The sequence below is a fragment of the Strix aluco genome, chromosome 26 (genome assembly GCF_031877795.1).
Source record: "Strix aluco isolate bStrAlu1 chromosome 26, bStrAlu1.hap1, whole genome shotgun sequence".
In the NCBI taxonomy this organism is placed as follows: Eukaryota; Metazoa; Chordata; class Aves; order Strigiformes; family Strigidae; genus Strix; species Strix aluco.
Genome location: NC_133956.1, coordinates 1,382,099 through 1,400,381, shown reverse-complemented (window position 1 = coordinate 1,400,381; position 18,283 = coordinate 1,382,099). Strand labels below are relative to the sequence as shown.

General features: G+C 44.2%; 1 protein-coding gene across 3 annotated transcripts in view; it reads left to right on the top strand.

Moving 5' to 3' along the window:
- The first annotated feature begins 2,088 nt into the window (after positions 1-2,088).
- LOC141915641 (protein argonaute-3) overlaps positions 2,089-18,283 on the top strand; it is a 33,276-nt gene continuing 17,081 nt past the window's right edge. For 2 of the 3 annotated variants that reach the window (XM_074807404.1, XM_074807403.1), the window contains exons 1-5: positions 2,089-2,250; positions 11,262-11,433; positions 15,899-16,019; positions 16,568-16,776; positions 17,732-17,868. In XM_074807404.1, coding sequence (XP_074663505.1) covers positions 2,232-2,250; positions 11,262-11,433; positions 15,899-16,019; positions 16,568-16,776; positions 17,732-17,868 — 658 coding nt within the window. In that variant the 5' untranslated portion in view covers positions 2,089-2,231. Of the gene's footprint in view, positions 2,251-11,261; positions 11,434-15,898; positions 16,020-16,567; positions 16,856-17,731; positions 17,869-18,283 lie in introns of those variants that run through there. The other variant, XM_074807405.1, reaches the window with a different exon arrangement.

Below are 18,283 nucleotides of genomic sequence, written 5' to 3'. Positions count from 1 at the left end.
AGTCCTGGAAAACAGGTCGGACTCCTTGGTTTCAGATGTTAGACCGGCATTTGAGCCCTGGCCCTTGTTTCTGATTACAGCAGCCTAAGCTGCAGAACCAGAAGTGCTTGCGTGCCTCTAAGGTATGTGCATTTTGCAGAGATGCCTCCCTCCACCATATCTGCTTGATCTTGGTGATCATATTTCCCCTTCCCTCTCAGGATTTCAGTTAAGGAAATATTCTAGTAGCTTACTTTTACTTTGCATGGTTTTAGAATCCTTACTGTGTAGCTTACCTGATAACTAAATTTACACATTTTAAGATGAATTTAGCTGGCAGTCTCCAGGATGGTCATTCTTCATAATGATTCTGAAACCTGGATTATCAATCTCAAATTCCTCTTCTGCTGGCCCAAAGCTCGAGTTCTTCAGTATCTCCCCAGCTGCGTGTCTGGGGGAGTGCCCCTCTCACCACCAGGAAAGGGTACGTTGTTTCTTCATAACGAGTAGCAGGTTCAAACCTGCTTGGGCAAGTCTCAATATACTGTTTCTGCCAAAAATAATGCTCTTCCGGAGGCAGAGGAAATAGAGATGAGGGTGCCACTGCCTGACCCAGTGCCGAGCCTGGTACATCTGAATCGCTTCCCCACGTGCACACAATTGTTTTGCTCGTTTTACCCTGCGCTTGTTTGGTGACAGTTTGTGTACCAAATCGTAACTAAACGTTGTAATAAACACTGCCAAAAACTGAGAAAAGGGCAGACGTATGCTCTGAATTTATGCTGATGTAGTGAATCATAGTCTTTTCTCATCAACCCTCGTTACTTAGAGTCTCATAGCTCCTCTGCAAATTGGGAAAATAGACACAAGCCTGATGTCAATCCTTTGGTTGTTATGGGGATGTCGAGGGACAATGTGCATTTTTCAGGTTTTCTAGTCAGTTGAGTGTACACCTGGCAGATGTCTTTACATCTCACTCCCTGAGAAGGCCGTTTCAAAGCCTCGCGGGAGGAAGGCTGCCTAGTCACATGTGCACCCTCATTATCTGCAGCGGCGTTTAATATTTCAGCCTTGCCTACAGTTGCCTCGCTTTGTGCTTTGCCCTCCAGGCCCTCCCACCAGCCCAGTCTCTCCCCATGTTCTTGCAGCGCTGCTCCGCAGGGTCCCCTCCAGTCATCTCCGCGCCGCAGTCAGACATGATCCGTGTGTCACTGGGTCCATGTGTTCAGTCAGCGTTCCTGGCAGCACGTGTGGAACGTGCCAGCGGCCCTCAGAGCTCCCATCCAGCATGTCACTGCCTCCTATAAAAGGGGGACGCTCGGCGTGCTGCCTTCTTGAGCGTGACTAAGGCCGGGGCGTGGGTTTTCTTCTGGTAGATTTAGTGAGGATGAAAAAAACAGCAACGTAATTCATTTGGAACTGGGCTAGAAGTCCTAAAAGCTGTCGTACGCTACTACTGCCACGGCGCGGGTTCTGTAGGCTGGAGGGAAGCCGAGAAACACCGCAGTGGGAGTTTCCAGTTGTAGTTGAAAATCCTCCTCTGAGGTAACGGGAGAAACCCAACCCCGCGCTTCCACGCGGGAGGGCGCCCGTGCTCAGCCCCACAGGTGAAGGCGGCACCTGCGGGGCGGGGACGCCGCCAGCCCCGTTCTTCCCCCCCAGGGACGCTCCGCGGGGGCTGTCAGGGGCTGGCGGCCTCACCCCGCTCCTCGCCTTCGGCCCGGTTCGGCCCAGTTGCGCCCAATTGGGCCCGGCCCAGCCCTGAGGCGGCTCCGGCCGCTCCCGCCGCTTTTCCCGCCCCTCCCACCCCCGCTCCGTTGCCGAGCAACCGCGCCCTGGTCACGCGGTCCCCGCCCACTTCCGGCCACGCCTCCTTCCCGCGCGGCGCCCGGAAGCCCCGCCCGCCCCTTCCCGGAAGGGCGCACGCGCGGCCCGGCGGGCGGGGGCGGGACTTCCGGCGGGCGGGAGGGCGGGGGGAGGCGCGCGCGCGCGGCGGGGCAGAGCGGCAGCGCGGGCCGGGGCTGCGGGCGGCCACGCAACTTCCGCCGGGGGCTCCGGGCGCCACCGCCGCCGGAGGGGACGGGAGCTGCGGGCGGCCGAGGAGGAGGCGCCGCCGGGCCGCGGCTTGCGGGGAGCGAGGCGGGCCGCCGCCCAGCGCAGCTCCGCGGAACCCCGCGTAGCCCCGAGCCGGCCGCCGGGCCCGGTTCAGCGGCGGAGCCCGCAGCCCCGAGCGGCTGCGCCCAGCTCCATGAATGGAAATCGGCAGCACAGGTGAGCGCGGGCGGCGGCGGGGCGGCCTGCCCGGGGCTCGGCCGCGGGGGAAGGGGCGCCGGCCCTCCCCCGCCCGCCGCCGCTTGGCCGGAGCGGGGCTTCACCGTCCGTTTCCCCCCCCCCCCCCCCCCCCCCCCCCCCCCCGCCCCCCCAACTCCCCGCCCCGGTTCCCGCCGCGGCGGAGCAGCGTGTGCTGAAGGGCGGGAGCTTCGCTGAGCTGCCCGCGGGAGCGGAGGGTCCGGGCCGTGCGGGTTCGCCTCGTGGGTGAACTGGGCGGGGGGAGCCGCGGGAGCCCGGCCGGTATAGCTCCGGTAACCGGGGAGGGCCGGGCGCCCAGCCCTGCTCTGCCACCCGTTTTCCTGTGCCGAAGATAGTGGAGAATTAATTTTTTTTGTATTTCATAACTAGTGTTTCCCAGGCAGCGGCTGTAGGCCAGCTTGCATAATCTTGTAACTGATGATGTCTTTGAGATACCGCCTCGAAAACTGAAGCGTTACCGCCGGAACGGACAGTTACTGCCGAGTGCTCGTACCGGCGTCTTCTACCGGGCACAGTTGAGGCGTTTTGCCGTTGTGCAGCCGGTCGCGGGACCCTCGAATTTTCAGGCTAATTGCCCGTGCCTTTGGGAGTGCGGCTACACACCAACCAACCCAAGAGCTTTACCTTTGTGCCTTCGGCCGTTTGTTCCTTTTATATGGGAAACACGTGCTTAGTATTTATAAACTTTGTGTTTAAAATGTATTTTGAGAGTTGGAGGAGGAACTTCTGCTTCAGTTTATCGAAAGAATTTATCTTCAAGTCTGACACAAGAGTGGAAGGAGAGTTCAGATTTGGGCAGTGCCTGATCGGCAGCTCGTGCCGTCGCTGGGTGACAAAGGGAACACCAAAACCTACTTGGAGTTCCCGTTTCTGTCGCTTCAAGAGGTGCCACGTAGTGAAAATACGAGTGTGAGACCGAAGGTGTCGATGCAAAACGTGTTTTCGTATCTTCGGGCGTAGATACCTTTGTGACAGACGTGGAGATTTGAGTTAATGACGGATTTGGCTGGGAGGACTGGCCACCTAGGCTAGTGGCCTTGCTTAATGAGGTGTTGAGGAGCTGAAACTATTTTAGGAAGATGCTGGATTTGAGCAATCTGGTGGAATTCAGATGGTACGCTCATAAACTGTGTGTGTTAAATAGACTTCAATTCTAACCTGGCACAGTTCTAGTTCTCTCATGATACGAAATGGATTTGCAAGAGTAGCCCGTAAACCGTTTGGTTTTTCTGTGGTATGAGTTTACCTGTTGTTAGGCTACAAGGTGTTAGATTTTGACAAAACATCCTGTTAGATGCTGCTCCCAATGGGCTCAGCCCGCTAAGCGCTGCGTTCAGCGTGATGGATGTTCCTTTCCACGTCTGCCGTGTAATGAGGGAAGTGTTAAAGGGTGATGTTAACGTTTTGGGGAACCTTCTGGCCGTCGGACATCAGTATTGGGACAGGAGGGCACAGACCATCCTTGGTGGAGCAAAGAAGGGTTAAAGTTCTGTCATGAAAGGGAGAAGGACGTTGAGATGTGCTTCCTTTTCTGTGTGTGAAGGGAAAATGTGGGACAGAATAAGCAGAGTGGGGAGGCAAAGATAGAGTTGTGAGTATACCTGGAGTAAAGCGTTGGGGCGTGTGCCAGGATGTTTTAGGTGAAGCGGTGCTGTAGGTGCCTTCCTATTTGTGTGATAGGCTTAGCCTACAAAATCCAGAAAATACGGCTCTTTAGTCCACGTGATTTGAACACAGTTTAAAGTAGAAGGATGTGCAGCTGGCTCTTCAGGGTGCAGTTGTGGTGAAATCAGATAATCTGAGGAGCAGCAGTAAAATGCTCAGTTAAAAGGTGGAGCGAAGGAAAAGCCGCTCTCAGCAGCTCGAATTCAGCGTCGTGCCTCGCGCGTCCGCCAGGAGAGCGTCGACTTCCAAAGGGCAGGGGTATGGACACAGCGCTGCCACGGAACTGAGGGTGCTCTGGGGCACGGCTGAGTCAAACCAGAGTGCTGTGTGTGTCTTCATTTACGCTTCATAAATCGTTCCTTCGAAGTTCACAGCTTCTTGTGTTAAAAGTGACAAATTGTTGGTTTTTTACTCTAGTATGGTATGTTTTTAACGAAGCACTACAGACATCTTGAATCTTTTGTTCGCTTTTCTGTACAAACCTCGGGCAGATAAAATGCTCAGAATTTGCTTTTCTCTTTCTGTGTTAAGAGCAGTGATTTGGGAGGACCATTAGAAGTTATATTTTTGTGGGTGGGGTAGAGAAGGGAAGGGGAATGAATCATAAGTGCCTTCAAAGGTTGTTCTGCTCCAGAACACGTGTGATGTGAGCTACAATGGAAGTTTTCCTCTGGAGCCGCGGTGGAAGCTGTTTGACTCACAATAATGAACTTTATGATAGTTTGACCCTCACAGCTTTACTTCCATAGTGGTAAAGGTGTCGGGATATTTCTTGAGCTGATTTCCAGTAGAAAATTAAAGCAATGGCAGAGATACGTGGTTTATATGCCCTTTGACACGTCTGGGCTGTGTTCAGCAGTACCGAAGCGCAGCCTCCCGCCGTAGCAAGCGCAGCGGGAGCTGGGAGCCAGCCTGAGCTGGTGCCCTGCGGTCTTGGTGGGTAATGTGGAAATGCAGGCGATGGTCCCAAGGCTTGTGTTGAATTTGGGGTGAGAAGCAGCAGCAAGAGGGTGACTTGCCAAGTGGTCAGAGAGATCCTGATAACTGAAGTAGTTTTTCTCTCTCATTAGAGCAGACGGTATAACTGAGCTGTCATGCAAAGCGTTTACCTCTTAATTAAAGTTTACAATTAGATACAAGTCAGTTCCATTTTTAATGTTCTTCAGTCAGAGTATCTCATTTCTTTGTGCTCTAATGCATTTTTCTGGAAACGATGAAATTTGTCATGAATTTATTGGTGCTTTTAATTTTGTTCACATACAAAACTTGCTAGGATATAAAGTAAACTTTCATATTATGTTTTAAAGTACCTTTGTTAGTAACTGTTAAAGCTGTATTTTATTCCGCAAGGGGCTTTCTGGTAACGTGGTTCTAAATTCAGTAACGTGACCCCGTGTCTCAGATCCTGGTGTTCTGCTCTCAGATATTTTTCAGGCAGTAAACTAGAAAAAGGGAAACTGCTTGCATCTTAAATTTGGAACTGTACTAGCAGGTAGATGGGTGGCACGTTTCACTCTCCCCGAGTTAGTGAGTGTGGGGGAGGGATTGTGTAGTTCTCAAAACAGTAAATGTGAAACCAGGAGAATAAAGATGAGTGCATTAAGAATTGCATATTTTCTTATAAAGTGCTTTTTTTTAGCGTAAATGCAAGTCCGTATTGATAAGGGTTTCTTTTGGTGCAAAACGTGGTGTATCTACACTCAACAATAACGACTGTGTCAGTTTGCCTTCCTGGTTTTGGTCTGTGGAACCTTCGAGGGAAGAGTTCTGCTGTGTTGTGCGGTTGTCGTGTCCTCTTCTCTTAGAGCAGTCAGGTATTAACTTTACAATGTGCATATAAGCTGCTTTTTTCAGCTTAAAGTTCTTTATGATTAGATTTTTTAATGGTTCAGGAGCATTAATTATCTTGTAAATGCTTCCCAAACGCTTCACTGTATTTTCTGTAACTTCATTAGGACATTAGGATAATACAAGTCAGCGCACTAGTATTTACTTGTGCCGTTGGCTGTCACTGAGCATGGCATCGAAACGTTGGCTTTTGATGAGTTTTAACATGACTTACTATCTGAAACCTTAAAAAAAAGCGCCCAAATTGCAAGTAGGAATGTTTAGAAAACGTGGATTGCATTACTCATAAATAATGTAATGCCACCCAGCGAGGCTGCAGCTACAGAAATCAGGGGATTCATGATTTCCGGCATAAGGAGCTCAATTCTTGAAACTAACATTTAAATATAATCTTTCCTATCTATTTTTTAAATCTAGAATTAACTTACTTTTTGGTAGTGATAAGATTTTCTTTGAGCTCCACAGGCTGGGCCTCTGAGTCCAAGCAGAGGCCAGGGGCCCTCTGAAAGGGAATCATCTTTTTTTTTTTTTTCCCCTCCATCCTCTCCCCCCTCCATGGAGAGCTTTCAGGAGCTCAGCCCGAGGATAGGATCTGTTAGACAAATCTGCCTTGTGTTACTGAGCCAGAGTTTAAATAGTATTTTACCGGTGAAGTCCTCTATCATGTGTTTGAGGCTGTTCAGTCACCCATTCAATTAGAGATTTAGAACTGGTTTATAAACAAAAATAAAACTATTAGGTAATCATCTGTTAATCTGGTTTGGTTTTACAATGCTGAAGCCACAGTAGGAAAGAGGATAATTTTTTGCTTGGTACTGATGTCTCTTTCTGTAAGGAAAGGATCATGCAAGGAAATCTGTATTTTCTATTAGCATCTTGCTAGAAATCAGTATCTTGCCTCGTGCTGTAAAACTGTCTTGCCTGCCAAAGGCTTCAATTTTCCGTAAAATGGTTTGTTGAAAGTATTTGCAGGTTTCTGTGCTTCTGCTCTTTCTGCTCAGGCTTTATTCCGATTAGGGCTTCGTTTGGTTGCTAGGTAGATTCAAGCCTGTGTTTTGGATGCGCGCCAGATGTGTTCTATACTGCTGGCTGGATTGCCATAGAAATGACAGTTGATTTTTGTTGTGTTTAATCTTTATTATAACATCTATAATTCCACGGAAGAACAGATTCCGATTCAGAGCTCATTTAAACCATCAGAGGGACTTCCATACTGGTCTGGAATGTGATCTGACCGTAACAGGAATTTTCACGTTGTGGATCTGGATACTGACCACTGCAAATTTCCGCTGTTTTCTGTTGGAGTAAATCCTAAAATCATGTAAATCCTAAAATCATCAAATGGTTCTGTTGGCGGAGGTGCCACATAAACGCACTTGAAATTAATTTAATTGTATGTGTATTTTTAGTGTTACTGCAAACTTTAGCTCTTTGAAGAAGTAGTATTGGTATGAGCTTTTTCTTCAGAATTTCATAAACAATACACTTACGCCATTTTAGCAAAGATTTTTTTAACTTTTTGAAATATTAGTTCCCTCATTGAGCCCTCTAAATTGACGGTTCCTTTTTTCATCTCTTTTTGGGTTTTGTTGAAATCTTGGATTAAATATGAGCAAAGCTCTTCAGAATACCTTCCATCTCTCGTCAGCGAGCTCCGTGGTTATGGGATGTCGGTTCTTTGACGTGTTACCCAGCCCAGCGGGGCAGGCACAGATACCACCAGCCTGTGCTCCTGTGCCCTTGGGCCGCGGTGTGCCCGTGGGAAATCCCCGTGGGAATCCCCTGTGAAACACAGCGGGGGTTCGAGGTACCCACCTCTGAAGGAGGCAGCGGTGGTGGGGAGCAAAGCCCGGTGCTTGTGCGCTGCGGGGAATGTTGGTAGCTGAAACTTTGCTGGTTTTGTATCTGTTTTGCAGATATATTGTAAGGGCTTTTGCTCCTACTTGTTTATTGAGCGTTCACTTGTGAGAAGAAAAGTCTTCCAACGTTGCTGAAGGATGTTCGTAAATAATGACTTCAGCAAATGCTATGAACGGTAATTTATAAAATGATATACCTTTAGGTCCTGAAGAGATTATTTTTTTCTACCTTGCATTATTACTGGTTTAAATGCTTAGTTAAATATTTTCTCTGCAGCTTTTTCTTTTTATGTTTTCTAATGAGTAACTGTACGTTCAGAAGGTTCAAGTTGTTTAGTGCTGGATCTTGTGTCTTCTTGAAATGTACTCTCTCGCTGTATAAAAGCCTTCCAAGGATCTGAAGCGTCGATTTTAGTTCCTGTTTCTGTATTCATTGTTCTGTTATAAATCACTTGACTGTCAATGTTGGGGACTTTCCGTAACTGGTTTTATGAATTGAGTGCTATTCTGGCATGCTAAACAGACTTGGTTTATGTTTTTTCTTGGATTTTGAAGAACGTACTGGGCATATGTTCATATCTGATGCTCTAATGGCAGAGCAGTAAAGAAGTTTCTCCTCTAAAACTTGTGGGTGCCCGAACGGTGCAGAGCTGCTGCTCGTCTGGAGGCGCCGGGAGTCCGACCGTTCCCCATCTGCTACGGGGTCAGGCTGGCCTGCCTGCAAAGATTTCTGAAACTTTAATGACTTTGTTTTCACAGTGGTTAAATAACATGAAGGGATCAGTCTGCCAGTCATAGTCATTCTGTGCTACTTAGAATAATACTACTTTTAGTATTTTTGGTTCGTGTGTTTATTTCCATTAGCTTGACACAGGACTTAGGCATGAAGTTGAGTGAGTCATTGATATGATACGGGAGCAGTAGCTGTCCTCGGAGAGCGTCGTTTGTTATTTATGTTTTAATGGGTTTTGAGTCACAGGTTTGAAGCCAGTGACACAGACTTCCACAACATACAATCTGGCAATTTAGTGTATTTTGAAAGCAGGATATTGTGAGTGGGTGCTAGTGTATTTGGACAGTGATAGCGGAGTTGGATTACAACATACTCGTGTTTTTAAGTTAATTTGTCCAAGGGAGCATGTGTATTGCACAAAATGATAGCAAAATCAGCCAGATTTTTGAAAGTTATTCCTGAATAGTGTGTAGAACTCCACTGCTTATTCATTTATTGGTCACCTGATTCCTGTTTGCCAAAATCTGGGTTCTAACTTCTTCCAGGAAGAGCCGTTTCCTGAGGAGCCGTGTGTGGTACGGCTGAACGAGTGAGGCTAAAGAACGCCTTTGTCTAACAACTGGTATTTTCTTGTTTTGTTCACCACTGTTTTGCAGGGAGCAGAGCTGGGAGGCCTGCTCGCATACTTGGCTTTGGGTAGAGCATTTCTGTTATGACCCAGGATTTTGAAGTGCACCCTGCCTCGTATTAGTAACTGAATATCATTTCTCCGTTTCAGGTTTTTGCCCCGGTGCGGTCGATCACTAGGATTCTGTTAATTTAAGCAAAGGGCTAGAGAGCAGGATAGCATTCCCCTGAAGGGATTTCTCTCTTCTCCGCTCCTCAGTGCTCGCTTAAAATGCTCAACTTGGTGCAACTTCCAGAGGAGATGGTGACAAAGATTTCAGCCATACTGTGTTTCCCTGTTCCATGCGCTTCAACTTCTTCACCTAAACCTTCATAAAGATTGTCTTCACGCTGACTGTTTCTTCTGTGCTTACAGATTTTGGCAACTGTTTTTACATTTTACATGATATTAACCAGTGGGGTGGGAGGATACAGGGCAGACGAGGCTATGGCAACCTTTTTAATGTTATCTTTACTTCAGCAGTTTTGTTAGCATTTCCTACAGGTATGAGCTAAATACAAACTATGGCATGTATGTCTTCATAATATTAAAATAAGCTATTGAGTCATTTATGTCACTCAAATGTTTAGTAGTAACTTTTTGCATATGCTTATATTCTGAAAATATATCTGGAGTAAATTGTAGAGCTGCTTTTACTCATGTGACAGTATTAAAATGAAGAAAAAGTTGAAGAGAACAGATGCTTGGAACAAGTTTTGCATAAGCATAGTCTGTGAGGGTGTTTTAAATGATGCTTCTTGTTTTATGTTTTTGTTTTATCTTACGGCTCAAAGCCAAGCCCACTCAGAATTTTTGGGTAGTTTTCTGGTTAGAGCCAGACAAATGTTACAGAGGAACTTAGCTTCGATGTTCACCTATTCTCAGTACACGGTTTCCTTCAAGATAATGAGATTTTTTTTCCAGGAATGGTGGAGATTAATCAAAAGGCAAATAAAACATTTTTACCAGCACTTGACATTTTAACTCTTCTATGAAAATGAGTGGGCTGGAATTGCTATCTGCGTCACTGAGTAGGAGTAGAGGGGAGAACTTTTAACTAACTTAATCGAATGCTCTGTAAATCATGACATTTGTATGATGAGTAATTTTTTAAAACTTGGGCTACAAAGCATGTTGGTTTTGTTGTTTCTTGACTGGAAAGAGATATTTTTAAGTGGAAATACCAGTAGAAATTCTTGAAAGTGGACTACGTGTACTACGGTGTTTGGTTTTTTAAGGCATGAATAACCCAAATCTTGAACTGAGGATTCTCATCTAAATGATGCAAAGTAAATGAAACAGATAACCAGATGAGCACGTAACACATTACTAGACAGGTGTTTTTAACTGACTTTCAAAATACCCATCTCTTACTGCAGACTGTGGTGGTTTCTCTGAGCAGCTATGGGTATTCTTCTCTAATGTATAAGCAATCAAGGGTTTTACAATCCTGTGTCTTAATCCGAGTCTTTCCTCTTCTGGTCAATAAGCTTTATCGGTGCCGTTAGACAGGACATAACGGTTTTACTCTCCATCCATTTTCAGCCGCAAAGTTCAAGAATAATCTGTCTTCCAAGACTAAGCTAATAATGGCAACGAAATTAAGAGTTTATCGCAAACAACATGCACCGGTCCAGAACTGCTTCCATATTTTCGTATTCTGTGGCAACTTTGTTATTACTAGGTGTTCAGAAAAGACTCGTAAAACTTTTTGTGTTTTAATGGCAGACAGGCTTTCCACAATAATAAAGTGTTACAAGGGAAAGCACACTTCTCGTTGTTGTTTAGGAAGTCTCCTGATTTTATTCATGCTAATCACAGAACCTGAAACTCAGCAGTAGGAAAACAGTGCACATGTGAGTGGAGGCTCATGAAGGAGAAATGGGCAAGTGTTCATTTGGAACTTACTAGCTGAGCACGCTGTTTGATGTGTGCTCTTCCATACAGCTCATTTTCCCTTCTTCCAGTGTGTGGGCTCTGGTGCCTGCCCAGTCCTCCTGTGGGTTGGTTCAGGGAATTGCCTAAAACTGAAAAAGGGGAGTACGTTAGTAAGTCTCAATGGGGGGCAAGTGTGTGTGCCTGCAGTTGCAAGGAGCCTTATGTATTTTTAAACTGCTGAAATGTAAGCAAGTAGTACCTCTGCAACACAGCTTGTGTGTTGTGCTTATCTTCTAATCTGTGATATTTTTTTCTTTCGCAGGACCCGTCGGGGCACAGCCCCTACTCATGGTGCCCAGACGTCCTGGCTATGGCACCATGGGCAAACCCATTAAACTGCTGGCCAACTGCTTCCAAGTTGAAATCCCAAAGATTGATGTCTACCTCTATGAGGTGGATATCAAACCAGATAAGTGTCCTCGGAGGGTGAACAGGTAAGACGGTGAAATTTGCCTTGTAAATTAGACAGATACTGAAATTTTTAAACAGCAGAGGGACCTACTGAAGTAAATACAGTCTCTGTGTAGCTTAAAATGTGAGCATTATGCTGTGGAGACCTGTGTGCAAGTTCTCAAGAATGTCTGTGAGATGGGTCCAGAGCCTGTCCCAGGTTCTGTTCAGTTCAGCTGTGAGCAGACGCTGTGCAGCGGGCCAGCCATTACTGGTCACGGTACTTCTGCTGTTCGGCAGCAACCCCTGTTCTTCAGGGCAGCATAAATATGGTACAGCTGTAGGCAGCTACCTGTTTTGGTTGCAATACCGGCTGTTGAATCATTTGAGTTAGCAGGAATCTGCTCCTATGGGTGTCTTTATCCTGAGTTGATGCTGAGATACACTGCAGCATTGATTAATCTGAAGGGTTCCCCAATTTAATTCACTCGGGTACTGTGGTCAGAAGCTAGTGGCTGAAAACCGTTGCTGTAGGCACAGGAGGAGACAGCCTTCAGCTGGAAAGCTTCCCGTAGGAGTAGTGGTATGAAAGCACTGCAGACAAACTAGTTTTCCCCTTGTTCATAGAGATTTCCTGCAATCAGCTTAGTATATTTGAAATGATCAGACTTGGTTTGAGCTCCACCTGTGTCCTTTCTCGGTGGTTATAGCATTTTGTATAGACGTTGTATCTCATCTTATTTTCATGTCTGCTGTGTATTGGGGTCAGTGAAATCTCTTGCTAGGCTACTTTATTTCTAGGTTGCTGGTTAAATGCAGAGAATATTTTCATATTCTGTATCCCTGTTCATTTAGTGATCCAACAAACCGTACATATTGAGTGCTGGATTCTTCAGCCCTAACAGATTGCTAGTACAGTTTTTTATATGTGGTCTTTGGGTATTTTGTCCTAAACCTCATAAATTTTGGGAGCCAGAGAAGCCTCCTGAGAAGTAGTTAATTGAAAACCTGACAGTAGAGCTATAATCATTTTTGCTTTTTAAAGATTACAACATTTTGTAATTCCCGTATTTCTTCTTTGCATTGAATAATTTTTTTAGGAGTTACTTGTTAGTCTCTTGTGAAATCTGTTTCATCAGTTAAAGTTCAGGGTAGATGAAAAGCAGTTTTTCCCCCTTCCATCTGCAACTCTGTTTTTTTACATTTAAACAACAACATATAGCTAGGGCCTGATTCTGGCTGGTGACTTTTCTTTCCCCCTGCTAGTTGCATACTGCAGTTATGAAGGCTATATAAATGCCTGTGTTGAGTATTAATTAAAAGGAAACTAATAAATTGCTAAAACTGGGATATAATACTTCTGTGAATTAATATTTAATATAATCTTACTGTTATGAAAGGTTAATTTACTGCTGTATTGTTAAATGACAAATGCTTGTGAAGCCATGCTCGCAGGGATACAAGGAGGATATAAACCGCTCTGCACTGACTTACAGACGCTTGTATGTCTGATTCTTTTCTAGGGTGATCTTGTCACTTAAAATCTGACTAAAACCACATTTTTAGTCTATTTTAATCAAGCACTGCCATACAACAGACAAAGGGAGACAAAGCTGTAACAACTCTGGTTGCTCCAGACTGTGATTCTGTGTAGTCAGTTGTTACCGTAGCAGTGGGAGAAACTGCAGATGTTTGAAAATAGTGCATTTGAAATAAGTTGGTTTAAAATAGCAACTAAATTTTATTTCAGATTTAAAAAGAAAAAAAGAAGTCCCTTTTGTCTGTCCTCTTTGTAGGGTAATTTCAAGCTTGCTTCCAAAACCAAAGTTGACGTTGGTCACAGCTTGCTTTAGTTGGTTATGCTTTAGATAAGTGCTGTGTCTTCTGAAGGTTTCGGTTCACGTGGAGAGAGGTAAAAGCATTTGGTTTGAGTTCGTAAAGTAACTCTGTGTGAAATGGTCGGTATTTTTGCTTACCTAAATAATTGTGATTTCCAGAAGAGCATGTTTGCAGCTGAGACAACTTTTCATACCTTTTGCAAGTCTCAGATTGATGTCTAACCATTGCTTTTGACTCTTGTTAGATTGTGTGAGGGTGGGTTGTTTCTTAGAAGCTTTTTGTAGACTGGAGTTAATCTTAAGTGTGTTTTGAGGTTTCTCATTCGTAAATTTAGTTGTTGTAGTATAGGTGTAGTTCAGATGCATGTGTTCTGTCCAGAAGCTCATCAGGGTTCTATTCCACCAGTAAAGACACTGTCTTGCTTTTCCTTATTCGGGTAGCAGCTGGTAGAAGCAGTTGTCTGGTTTTTGTCAAGGTAAACGGAGAAGACTAATTGAACGCAGGCAGCAAACCTAATGAGTTGCTTTAATAGTCAAATGTTTTCAAATGAAGGACTAAATTTGCTTTCAAATTTGACAGCAACACAGTATGTAAATTATGAATCCTAATATAAACTGTAGTTTAAAATCTGAAAGCTGAGGGTAAATCTTGCATACATACTGGATTTTTCTAAGTAGGGAACCGTGAAATTGGTTATTTAAAAATACTACTACTTCACCAACTTTCATGTGTGTAAAAAATATGGCAGATGTTACTTAAAAACTGCAAGAGCTTGTATAAATGAGCCCAATAAAAGAGTTTAATATCTGCTGAATAAATGACTTTGGTGTGTTGTGGATTACGGAGAGGAGAATGGCTTTCATTAGTCTAAATTGAAATCAGCGTACTGAAATACCTGCTTTGAAGAAATTCCCTTAGAAACTATTTTTCCCTTTCTCTTGCATGCTGTGATAGTTATTTCTAAGAAGTCCATGGATTTACATAGACTCGGCTGTTCTGAAATAGTTTGACTGACATCCTGTCTGCATGCTTGTATTTGGAATAAATAGTGGGTTTAGTTCCTGAATAGTTGCTGGGTTTTTTAAATTCACCTGCACCTTTATTAGCTTTTGGCTGTAGAGAAGCTTTAAAATCTCGAGTGTCTTCTGTTTCCTTTTCACTTCCCTCTGTAGCAGTGTTCTTTCCCCCTGTTGCCGCTGTAGGCAGAAGGTAGATAACGCCGTGCTTGGGAGCGTGCCGCGCGTGCGAGGTGAGCAGCAGAGCTGCACCTGGAGCTCCACGACGGGAGTTGTGTTTGACAGACCCTCTTGCTTTCTCCCTCCTGCTCCGACTCTTCATCACTAGCTTTTATCCCTCTGCTTTTGTCACAGGTGGTGTGACAATCAGCCGGCACTGGTGGAAATAGATTTTCGCACGCGCAGCCCTGTGCGTAGCGTTACAGGGGAGCAGCGTTCTGGTGCGGGGTGGGGTTTTTGGATAAGATGGGCTTGTGCAGGAGCACAGTTGAGTACTAAGTAGATATTTTGAAATTGCTTAAGCGTATTGATGTGCTTTTAGCCAATGAAACAACTTGGATCCTGAGATACTAGTAACGTAAAGAACTGTGAAACGGAGAATTTCTCTTCCGTTTCCCCCAGTCCCAGCTGAGAGGTGAAAGTGCTGCTACTCCTTTTGCTTGAAGAGGAAGTCAGTATTTATCTTCTGAAGTACTTGTAGGCTAGCATTTCCTGGTCAGGCAAGAGTATACTAGTAAGCTTCTGCTTTGCAAGAATGCTACTTTGCATATGCTTAAGAAAGGTGTTTAATTTCTGTAGAATAAGGGAGTTACGTTGTATCAAGTAAGATCCAGTTGTTGTGCCACTGAAAGCAAAGAATGCCCAAAGAATTCAGATCCTGGAGGCATGTTTCAGTTAGAGGCATTGCAAAAGTTGCTTTGGACCTGATATATCTACTGCTTGTGTCAAGAAGCCTTTTTTTATGTAAGATGAAAATTTTATGGTGTTTTTTCAAGTGCAATTTCAGTGCTTGTATCAGGTTACCATCTTCTTTATTGCCACCAACTCATAATAAAGGAAGTTAGGAGAATCTATAATTGTGTGCAGATTTGATCAGGCTTTTACTAGATTTTGTTGTAAAAACTCTATAAGAACTTAAAACTAAGTCATTTTTGTTAGGGTACCTCATTTTTATATACAATGTAGGCAGAAATCAAAGTTCTTACTAATTGAAGAGCAGGTGACTACAGACTGTTACTAGGTAGAAGTACAATTAACTACAGGTTCTGTGAACTGGCGTAGCTTCCAGTTGTGAGTTTGCACTAGTTTTTCATAATCCTGGCTTGGGGGTTTCTTCCAAGGTACATGTGTCCTTCTTTTCTGTAATAAATGTTATACAAAGGCCTCGGTCGTTTCTAGGACTTTCTGAAATTATTTCAGTAACAGTATTTTCCAGTATTTGAGCATTTGCATCATGACTTTATTCTTTAGTGTTTATCTGTTATTTTAGTTAAATTATGTGCAGTACCTTTTTGGAATACCAGTGGGTGTTCTGTAATTCACTTGAGTAATATGTTTGTTGAAACTGCTTCAGCAAAACACAGGGTGTGTGGGAGCCAGTTCCAGTCTGATACTTCTTTGAAAATATCTTCAATGTAAATACCAACTTTTCTAGGGAGGTGGTGGACTCAATGGTGCAGCATTTTAAAGTGACAATATTTGGGGACCGCAGACCGGTTTATGATGGGAAAAGAAGCCTCTATACAGCCAATCCGCTTCCTGTGGCCACTACTGGGGTAAGATAACGGGGAGAAAAGGGATACTTGTAACAGCTTCATAGGAAAGAAAAAGAAACATCCCAACTTCTAATATTGCTGAGTTCAGAAAAACTGGAAGTATCTTATAATAGCTGTAGTGAAATGAAGTCCTTCTAATGTATTTTCTGCTAATTCCAGTGTATGTAAATGTGTGTGTAATAGTTGCATTCAGAACCTCCCTTGGAACTTAGTAGCCTCTTTCTACAGCAAAATCTAGTAAATACTCAGTTTTACAGACTGTAATACGTTATCTTACAATGAAGTACTATTAAAAAATCAAACCACAATTTCTCTGGAATGAAGAGTTTTCTCATTCAAGATGACAAAGTTATGTAACCCTCTTCTGCTTGGTGAGGACCCAGTTCTCTTTATTTTGTGTATTTGATAACATACTTCTGTCAGAAGTGCTGTGTCCTAAATATCTGAGGTTTTGAGTCTCTGGCCCAGTTACGGGAAGGAGTGGAAACTCAAGGCTACCTGACTTGAGATTAAAGAGCTGCTTTTTTTCCCCTCCCACCCCCACCCAGGTGGATTTGGATGTGACATTACCAGGAGAAGGTGGAAAAGATCGTCCCTTCAAAGTGTCAATAAAGTTTGTTTCTCGGGTGAGCTGGCACTTGCTGCATGAAGTTTTGACAGGAAGAACCTTGCCTGAGCCTCTGGAACTAGACAAACCTATCAGCACTAACCCTGTTCATGCTGTCGATGTGGTGCTACGACACCTACCCTCCATGAAGTAGGTTCACTGTCTTCCTGCAGTCTGTCTTTACCTGAAGTATCCCCACTGGGAGACCTTCATCCCTGTTTCTTCACAGGTGAAAAGAAAAAATGATCATTCCCCTTATGCAGCACAGCTGGTTAGCTGAACTGGGGAGATTGGAGCTAATTATGTAGAAGTGTTTATTTCTGTAGACATTTAAACCCCAAAGCAGGTGATGTATTTGAAAAGATCAAGAAACAGGAGACACTTACAATAGGCCTTATTGAAATACTGAGAGATTACAGCATGCAGTAGCACTGCTTTCGTGTTTTCTGCTCGAGTTGAGCCAAGTATCATGCACTTGATGGTAGTGACTGTCTAAAAGCATGAGTCTTTTTAATTCATTGATATATCATCAACAGTGCATGCTTCTCAGGTGTGAAATACACAGTTGAGACTAGATACCTGTGCCCAGGTGGGACAGGGCTTTGAGCAGCCTGGGCTAGTGGAAGGTGTCCCTGCCCGTGGCAGCTGGGTTGGAACTAGTGATCTTTAAGGTCCCTTCCCACTCAAACCATCCTACGATTCTCTGTGTATGTTGTATTCAAATATTCCCTCGTAAAAGGTGCAAAAGGCTGTTTTTGAGGGTCAGTCCGGTATATACAGTGCTGTTGTACAGAATCTGCTGTGATAGAAATCATACTTTCTTGAAGTGGAAGATGAGAAAGGGTAAGTTAACTTAGTTCTTGATTTGTTGTGAAAACTGGAAGTGGTTGTGCATTGCTAAAACTGGTAAACGTTCTGTCTAATCTTAAAAACACTGCAATGGGAACAGAAGCATTCAGAGTATATTGTTCACCCTTGATTCTAGGCACAGATTCCTGGTGCACAAAATTCCAAAAAATAACAACGCTGTGTGTTTATAATCTTTATTATAGATTTTTTTATTTGGAAAGCAACGGCATAAATCTGTGGTCATCTTTTTCACTAGGTATACCCCTGTGGGCCGCTCCTTTTTCTCAGCTCCGGAAGGCTATGATCACCCCTTGGGTGGGGGTAGGGAGGTCTGGTTTGGATTCCATCAGTCCGTTCGGCCTGCCATGTGGAAGATGATGCTCAATATTGATGGTACGTTGGGATAATCACTTTGCCATTCAGTCATTTTGCTTGAGTTTGTGGTACCATGTTTCTGTGTGGTGATAACTTTTGGTGCCATCTGTGCAGGGAGATCTAGTAACCAGAAGCCATCTTCTACAGCAATTCCTTAACTCATATTGTAAATAATAAAGAGTTAAAGTAGCCTGGGGTATTTTGCTAGAATTTATATCAGAATAAGAAAACTTTCAAACTTTAATTGCTTTATAGACAAGGGGTTTTCACCTGAAAATTGTGTTCCATTGCTTGGTTTGAAGATTTAGTAATTGTCTCTTGCAATACCCTTATGAAACACAACATCAACTGTGCAGTCAGCCTACTGTAGAAGTTGTAATGATGATAATAGAGTGAGATTGTAATAATGAAGTGTAGGTGTGCACACATTGGC